The 9,814-nt window shown below is 30.3% G+C and overlaps 1 protein-coding gene across 1 annotated transcript; it reads right to left on the bottom strand.

The window, feature by feature from the left end:
• On the bottom strand, positions 1-863 carry LOC104878013 (blue copper protein 1a-like). Its single transcript, XM_010647685.3, has 2 exons — positions 659-863; positions 1-558 (listed from the first exon to the last, which is right to left on the bottom strand). The coding sequence occupies exons 1-2, from the start codon at positions 822-824 to the stop codon at positions 260-262; spliced, it is 465 nt and encodes a 154-aa protein (XP_010645987.1). The 5' UTR covers positions 825-863; the 3' UTR covers positions 1-259.
• Between the last annotated feature and the right edge of the window lie 8,951 nt (positions 864-9,814).

Raw genomic sequence — 9,814 nt, 5'->3', positions numbered from 1 at the left:
TAAAGATAATAAAAAATAATATATAGAAGAAAAAGAAAATGTCTTACTCTCACTCAAATTAAATTCATCTCGTACATATTGATCTTCATTTATTTCTTCCATCTCTCACAACTTCAATCTACCATTTTCTTTACGTATGAAATATAATTTAAACAAAAACCATTAGACCAAATGAAATTAGCTAGATGATCGAAGGCAATCCTCTAAGAACAGATTAAACAAGAAGGAAAGCAACAGCAGCCGTGGTTGCCATCAGAAGCTAATGCCCAGACACCGAGATCCCATAAGCAGAACTGGGTGCTGGTGCTGTGGTGGTGGAGGGGGAGGGGGCCGGTGCAGGAGACGCCCACTCTTCCAGCACAGTGATGGCAAGCTTCTGTCCGTAGTTGGCACAATGGTCGTTTACACCGCAAATATACCACTTCCTTCCAGGGGTGGCCAGTGTAATCACATCATTTCCAGTGGTAAGAGCTTCATTTGGTGGTGGTATAGTGCAGTTCGTGAAGACGGTACCATTCACTTTGAAGACATTGTGCCGCCCCGCCGTGTATTTGAAGACTGAATGTATGAGAATTGATAACAGGACTTTTAGCAGCTTGAATCAAAAGAAACTACAAAAGGAAAATAAAGTGACAGTTTAAGGCTAAAGCCACATTACCTAGTTCATCGCCAACCCGAAATACTTTGTCCTTGGCCCAAGCTTCGTAGTCGAAATTAATGGTCCAACCTTGATCATCCCCAACAGTAAACTCAGTTGCCATGGCCACAGCGGGAAGAACAATTGCGAAGACTGCAAGGGCAATATTCAACAGTTTAGACGCCATTGCAGCTGATTAAAGTTGAGGAGTACTGTAATTCAATGGTTTCTTGGATTGTTGATGTTCATCCTAGGCTCTAAAGGGTGTATTTATAGTTAATGTTTAGACCAGAATATTGTTGAAAGCGTCTAAAACATGAAGAACGGGATGGGTCTGCAGGCCACAAAGCGTTGCCGCGGAAAAAGCTTTGGTTAGTGCGCAATTATTCCATGACTAATTAATATTATTGTATGACAATTGTAAAGCCATAATTCTCTTGGCCGTTTTCTTCGGTCCAGACATACACACTCGAGCATTGAATGGTCAATGTTTAGCTTTAAAAGCACAAATTGAAGTTCCCTGGAAAAGTGAATCTTGGGGCCGGCTTTGTGGCTAGGTGGACATGCACAACGACAAAGTGCTGTTGTGCCAAACCCAACTCAATTTTCATCACCTTAGCCTAAGTTGATGCATGGGTTTTGGTATTGGGCTTGTGGTAACCCTAAGGTCCAACCTATCAGGGTTGAGGAGCGTTTTTTTGTTCTTAGCTCAGTTTTTTGTGCCCATTATCATGGGCTACAGCTGGCCCTGTCTTTGGCCCAATATATCAGTTCGAGTAAAAGTAGATTACAGGGCAATAGTACAGAAGAGTATCCACCAGTCCTCTTCCTAGGGTTTTAAACTTCATCATTCTCTTGCAATCTCCGTCTTATTCTTTCTTCATGCTTAAGGAAGGACTATAGTGATGAGATTTGTTCCTATTTCTTTCTAGTTGTGGGCTTATCCTTGTATTAATTGAAAGCTTATATTCTTGATCACGGTATTACCTAGGATATCTTAAATTAATAACCTGTAGACTTATTTCTGATTGATTAAATTAAGTTTATTTTCTCGTTTTGATTGATCAAGTGCATTTGATAACAATCATGAATATTCAGTCACACATGGAAAATCACCAATAGAGATTGTCTCAACGCTAAACATATGGAAAACCACTAACTAGTCAACTGATTTTAGTCAAATTTCACTAAATATAAAATACTAGTACACAATTTTATAAAATTGACTGGTGTGGAATATTTTTTTTATTATTATAAAAATTAGTTTAATTAAATTGTTTCCTTTTTTTTTTCTTTTTGAACATTTATGAAATACAAATGTAAGTTTGGCTTTTCACTAAAAATTTATAATTTGATACCATCCCTACCTAATAGTCCTTAGGACGGTAGGTGGACTTAGCAAATAAGAGAAATAAATAAGTAGTGAGGTTTGAACTTATAACCTTTGATAAAATAATATACTTTGATATCATATTGTCAATTAAAGCTTTGTTAAGTACAAGGATTAAAATATCGAAAAATACAGAAATATTGATGGTTGAATTTGACAAAAATATCAAATCAAAATTTGAATAAAAAATATCAATAGAATAGAAGTAAATAAAAACTTATAGAAATATCGATAAAACTACAAGAAATGATAAAACAATGAAAGTTATTTTTTAAAGACCATATTACCAATATTGAACTTTGGATAATGATATATAATACTTGAAAACACATTTAATATTAAATAAATTATTTATCTAGTTTATACATATTTAAAGACATAAAAGAAATTATGACATATAACATTATTTTTATTTAAAAATATTTATCATTTTATTTATAAATTTATGCTTCATTTATATTTGATAATTATAATGAGATAGAAAAAAAATTATTAAAAGGATTTTTCAAATTTTATATTTTAAAAAATCAATCTATTCAAATTTAAAAACAAAATAATTAAAATTAGTTTATTTACTAAATTAAACTTATTAGAATTTAATTTTAATTTTAGTTACCTTATTGGTAGTTGAAACAACATTATATATAGAATTTTGGGTCAAGTTAGCCGTTGATCCAAATAAAATATTAGCTTAATTTGAGCTTCTTTTGAAACTATTGTTCAAATTAGTAATTTTGGTTTTGTTTTGTTTTTTTGTTTTTTGTTTTTTAATTTCTATGAAACTACAATTTGAAAGTAAGGTTTCAATATAAATTTATAGACACAATTTTAATACTAAAACCATATTTTGAAACCTTATTTTCAAAATGTGATTTTAAATTTATACTGAAATCACATTTTCAAAATGCAGTTTCAATTTCTTTTTCTTTTTTTCTAATAGAAGATAAAGGATGAAAGAGAAAGAGGTCATTTTGAACAAAAGTTTCAAATGAGGGCCAAAATGCATATTTGTTTGGCCAATGGGGTTGTTTTTAACCCAAACTCTTATATATATAGACATACACAAGTCTGTGTGTACTTTTTTTGCCACTTCTAGGCATTACTAATACAATCTCTCATTTACTTATATATATATATATATATATATATATATATATATATAAATCTATACATACTCAAGGATGAAAATATCAATAAATATAGATATATTGATACTTGAATCTTACATATATATTGAAAATTATGTCAGTGGATATTTTGACAAAAATATCAATGGACTGAAAATTGTTCAAAATTCATAAAAATGCTTGGAAATTTTTTTAAAAATGATAAAATAAATAAGAATACACATGTTAAAGTTATTTTGTAAGTGTAATTGATATACGTATGTATTATTATTACTTTTAATTAATTAATTAATTAATTATTGTTTTATTGCTTTCTATTTGTGTATATCAATTGGGGAATTGGTGGAACTCCTACATAAAAATCATTTTTCAAAAACCTTCTTTTGATCAACTTATTCAATTTATTGCACACTTGAAAATAAAATTTAATTTGACCTATTTATGATGTTTTTTTAAAAAAATTTAGTGATTGTATGATATTTTAGACATCTTGAATATGAAGTTAGAACTTTGTTTAAATTAAAAAGCAATTCTAAAATAGAAGATATAAATGACTCTTTTAGGGATTCTATTTTCACCCGATTTTGGACATTCAAAATATTTTTGTAAAAATAAATTATTAGGTGACCTTGTAAATTTTATTTGATATTTTTACTTGATTATAGACTTCTTGAAATTGACTTTACACACATAAAATATTGAAAATAGTTTCCCTAATCAAAATATATTTTTTTTCCTTGTTGCATTCACTGTATTGCCCTAATTTTGAATAGAGGAGTTGTTTGATTGTTTTTAAAATTGATTTGCCTTCTGATCACCTTGTATTTATTTTTCTTGTAAAGTAGACATTCTAAACATTTTGAGTGATTTTTTTGTATGATTTTTTGGCACTTCTATGTTAGTTTAAAAAACCATTTTATGCATACTATTGAATTTTGTTATGGTCTGGACCTTTAGAGATGTTTTTGTAAAACTGGAATCAATCAAAGCTTTACTAAATTTCTTGGCCTTTTGGTTGATAATCTAGACATATAGAAGAGGCCTCCAAAATTTTTTTTAATTAAAATCTACTTCTAGATATTGTTTTAGGATTTATTCTTTAAAGGTTCTTGTTGTGATTGCATGTTGGGATTTCTATACAATGTTTAACTTACCTTTTAACTTGGAGTTAATTGATATGTCTTTACTTGATTTTGGCTTTGGTATTGTAATATAGACATAATGAGAATGCCATATGATTCCTCCCATGTTGAAATGATGTCTCTAGATATTTGTTTAGGATTTTTCAAGTGAATGCAATTGTTCTACCCATTTACTGCATGTTTTTGTCTTAGTTACTAACTTTGATACTTATGACTACCTAAAGTATTAGTTTAAATTTAATAATGAGCTTATATGTATGTCCTAGGTGATAGATGATATTCCTTTGGAATCTTGCCTTTTTTTAGCTATACAAATGTTATATATATTAGTGTTTTTTTTTTATCATAGTTATTTATTATCATGAATTATTCTAACCCTATTTCATCATGTGTAAGCACATTGTAAGTTATGCATACTATCCAGGTATGTCTCTCATGCCTTTTATCCCTATAATTATGCAAATATACAAACTTTGAGTGTGCAAATTTAGATATATGTTGTTGGTTTGTATGTTTTGTTTGTTACTTGATTATTTGAATGAGATGAAATGCATGTTGTATGTTATATTTGTTAAACTAACTTCAATATTTTTATGAAAGCGCTTTGGGATGTAGCTCAGGTACGCCAATCCCTTCTTACTACATGAGTGTTTCTTGCGGTATGATTGTTTGGTTATGAATATTATGTTGTTTACTCTTAAGCTTGATCACCTTTGCTATCTTTGCAGTTTCAATCAAGCAATTAATTATCATCCTTCCCTCAACCTAGCTAATAGAGACCTTTTTAGGGTTTAGAGGGGTGCTACACTTTAAGGTATCTTCCTAATAGGTAACTTGATCCCTAGACCTAGATTCGGGTTTTTCAAAAGTTTAAGGAGTCATTTTTTCTTAGGGTTTTAGTTTCTTATTTTATTTTTCCTTAAATAAAATAATAAAAATAAGTGGCGACTCTAGTTTTTTATAAAATACAATATTTCAGTCAACAAAAACAAGTCTTGCCGATTGAGTGGGGATGCATGTGAAAAATATGGGTCCATAGTATGGTTGATGATGAAAATATTAGTAAATACAGATATATCGATATTTGGATTTTAAGGATACAAAATATGAATTTTGGAAGTGCACACTTACAATTAGGATAAGAAATATTTGGTTTCATTCAGTGAGAACAATTTATACATATTATATGGTAATAGTACTTTAGTACCAAAATGAATATCGTTGTGGTTTCATCGCATTATTAGACAAAGGGACCCCATTTTGTTGAAAGGATTGATAGTATTGATTGTAAGTTTGAACATGTCATACATAAATTTATGATATTAATAATAATATGTCAAACTTGAAAATATATTTAATATTAAAACTATAATCTATTTAATTCAAATGCATTTAATGATGTAAAATAAATTATGATATATGTATGATTTTTTTTAATATTTATATTATTTATATTTAATTATCATATAAATGATATAAAAAAAAGACTTACTAAGAAAATTATAATGATGGTTGGTAATCAATTAAATGAAATTTAAAATAAAATAATTATAATTAATTTGTATATTAAAATATTCTTTTAATATTAAAATTATAATCTATTTAATATAGTAATGTTTGTCTAAATACAACAAAGTGCAAAGTTGGCCCAATGGCTGCCAAGGGTTCAATTTGAACTTTTTAACTTGGGTTTGAGTTGGCCAAGTAAGACGATAAGAGGAGCATGAAAATATATTTGATAGAAATATTGGGAAATTTTTTAAAATATCGTTGATATATCAGCCGATGATAATCAATGATCAATTTCATATTTACCCCTCCCTTTCGTCCATGTGCATACTTGATGGTTAAAGTGCCCATGACTCCATTCCTACCTTTTTAAAACACCTCAATTCCTTGCTTAGTTGCCCCACCTATAGAAAAGTTTGTAATAAAATCATTGGTTAGTCTTTCCTTATCATATTTCGTATCCGTGGAGCCCGATACCTAATATTGCACCAAATCCCATTGAAACTCTAATCCTTGCTTAGATCATGATGGTCAATACTATATATTAAGCTAGGCAACAAAGTTACAATGCCATATTTGGCATTTCATCACATAATGAAACTTTATTGTTCCACGTGAATTTGATTCATAAAATTTTCCATTTAAAAAAAGTTCAGGATCACTTTAGTCAATCATAAAGCCGTAGAAGTTCATTATCAACCATGGAAACTCAGGTGGAGTCGTTGATTAAAAGTTTGACATTGCTTGCTTCTTGCTAAATGTTCTAAGACTCCCAATATAATCAGCCCAGGTTAAGGTCATGTAAATTGAGTTTGGATTGGGACTTTTGTTGTTCCACTTTCTAGTTTTGTAAGAATGGCCTAGTGTCCAAGCTGGCCAGAATAACTTCTTCAAGGGACTTCCATTTGTGGTACTTTTGAAGTTAAACGTAATCATTATTTAATTTATACTTAAAACACACTAGTGATTGCTCAGAGAAATTATCATTCGATATTTGTGTATATATGTGTAGGCCAAAGGAAACCGCCAAAACATACATGTTTTTATAATTTTCATACAACATTAGGCATGGCTTAACTGCTTACCAACCAAAGTTTTCTCCGGCAACACCCATGGTCGGCGATCCGGCCTGTTCCTCATTTTTTTTTTTTAAGGCTTTCAATGAGATTCTGTAGGTCAAAACATTTTGCTATAAATAGACTTTTAATTTAGACCCCAAGATGAAAATCACCGGTTCAAGTAACCATTGAAGTTGATCATTAGAAGAAACTTGGTGCCTACTCAACTTCAATAAGCTCCAACGACTTCTAAGCAGTTTGTTGGCGCCATAGCAATCTTGGCATTTGTTCTTCCAATTGTAGCCATGGCAACAGAGTTTACTGTTGGACATGACCAAGAATGGACCATTAATTTCAACTATGAAGCCTGGGCTAAGGACAAAGTATTTCATGTTGGAGATGAGCTAGGTAATGTAGCTCAAGCCTTAAGCTAAGCTAGGATTTCATGTTCCTTTTATCACTTCCTTCGATTCAAGCTGCTAAAAGTATTACGGTCGATTCTCATACATGTAGCCTTCAAATACACGGCGGGACGACACAATGTCTTCAAAGTGAATGGTATGGCCTTCATGAATTTCTCAAAACCTATATTTTTTTCTTCAAATAATTTTCAACAATAAATAAAAATCATAAGGCATGAATGCATCAACACTCTCCCAATAATTTATAAATACAAGTCACATGCAAATGCTTCAATACTCTCCAACACAAATTTATAAAAACAAATTCCTTCTTCATATATTTCCAATTACTTGATATTTTTATCAAATTGAGCATAAAATTATTTAAGAATATCCAAAAGATAATTACACCAATTTCAACTCATATTTCATCCATTCAACTTACATGCTCAAGTAATATATGATATCAATAACTGGAAATAAATCAAAAAAGCAGAATGAGAGAAAGAGAGACAATGACACCAGATTTTAGGTGGAAAATCTCTTAAGAAATAAAAATCCACGGGTATACAAGTGATAAAAAATATTCATTATGAAGAATAAAAACTGAATAGTGCAAAGTTTTATATAACTCAGGCCTACCAATCATTTTCGAACCACTTAATTAATACCTTTCTATTTTAACTTCACACCTTCTTTCGAAGCATACTTGAAGTCCACACCAAACTCAATATTAATATCTTCTTGAATTCACACAAGAAGAAAATGAGTTTTTGAAAGTATTAAGTAGTAGATTTGAATGTCCTATTTATATATTCTCGATGAATAACAAGTATGAAGCCAAATTTCAAATCCTGAATTCTAATTTCATATCAGCCTAAACTTTTGAATTTTCATAGTCTATCGTAGATTTGAACTTGATTAGCCAAAGGACATCTTTAAATCCACAAATTGGGTGGAAAATATATATGTTCTTCTTACTATTCTCAAGCTATGATTTATTTATTTTTTTAAATATTATTAAAATACGACCTTTTGCAAAATGTTAAGACTTTTTCAATAAAAATTATCACTTGAAACCCATCTCTTAAAAAAATGAATTTACTGTAAATGGGTGACCCTTAATCTTGTATTTTTGTTCTACATAAAAAACATAATTTTTTTTTTTATATATACAAAACTCATAACATGGATTTCATCAGGCATAAAATTACTGTAGTTTTAGAAATGTTTTTTTTTTCTAATTTTTTTATTAGAGAATGATATTTTAAAAAATAAAAACCACAGCACTTGTGCAGAATGATCTTTCAAGTTAAATGATTTACTGTGAAGCAAGCAAAGAAATGCACGACCAGAATTCTAAGTGCCTGCCTGTGTCTTGTCTATCACTTTTTTCATTGAAACATATGCTAATAAATTTGCATGTAGACATTATAAATATATTGGTGTTTGACTCTTGTTCTTAATTTCCGATGTAGGTAGAGATGCCGAGGAGGCATACATTCAAAGGACTCCACTAGTCTCAAGTATGTATTGAAACTGCATTATCAAAATCCGATTTCCTTTTTTTTGAAAGAACAATAAAAAGTAAAGGGTGAAAGAGAAAGAGATCATTTTGAACAAAAGTTTAAAAAGAAAAGCTAAAATGCACATTAGTTTGGTGAAAAAGGTTGTTTATAACCCCAAAAAGGTTGAAAAATTGGTGATGAAATCATTGGACTTTCTTGCCTTGTCGTATTTGTATCGAAGGAATGTGACACCCGATGTTTCAAGGCATTACATTGAAACTTTAATCCTTGGTTAGATCATGATGTCCAATACTATATACTAAGCTAGGGTACAAAGTTACAATGTCATATTTAGCATTTCATCACATAATGAAACTTCAAAATATTGTTCCACATGAATTTGATTCATAAAATTTTCCATTTAAAAAAAGCTGTAGACGCTTATTATCAACCATGGAAACTCAGGTGGAGTCGTTGATTAAAAGTTTGATATTGCTAGCTTGCTAAATGTTCTAAGAGACTCCCAATATAATCAGCCCAGGTTAAGGTCACGTAAATTGAGTTTGAATTGGGACTTTTGTTGTTTCACTTTCTAGTTGTGTAAGTATGGCCTAGTGTCCAAGCTGGCCAAAATAACTTCTTCAAGAGACTTCCATTTGTACTATTTTCAAAGTTAATCACTATTTAATTTATACCTAAAACACACTAGTGATTGCTCAAAGAAATTATGATTCAATATTTGTGTATATATGTGTAGGCCAAAGGAAACCATCAAAAGAAATATGTTTTTAAAATTGTCATACAACATTAGGCATGGCATAAATGCGTACCAACCAAAGGTTTCTCCGGCAACACCCTCTGGCCGGCTGACCCAGCCTGTTCATGTTGTTTTTAAGGTTTTCAATGAAATTCTGCAGGTCAAAACATTTAGCTATAAATAGACCCTTAATTTAGACCCCAAGATGAAAATCACCTGTTCAAGTAACCATTGAAGCTGAACATTAGAAGAAACTTGGTGACTACTCAACTTCAATAAGCTCCA

Source organism: Vitis vinifera, chromosome 13 (genome assembly GCF_030704535.1).
Source record: "Vitis vinifera cultivar Pinot Noir 40024 chromosome 13, ASM3070453v1".
Taxonomy (NCBI): domain Eukaryota; kingdom Viridiplantae; phylum Streptophyta; class Magnoliopsida; order Vitales; family Vitaceae; genus Vitis; species Vitis vinifera.
The sequence above is the reverse complement of the archived record's forward strand: the minus strand, read 5'-3'. Positions and strand labels throughout refer to the sequence as shown.

Coding starts and splice junctions, on each gene's coding strand:
- LOC104878013 (XM_010647685.3), bottom strand. CDS start 824: ATGGCGTCTAAACTGTTGAATATTGCCCTTGCAGTCTTCGCAATTGTT. Junction 559..658: donor TCGGGTTGGCGATGAACTAG/GTAATGTGGCTT, acceptor TCATACATTCAG/TCTTCAAATACACGGCGGGG.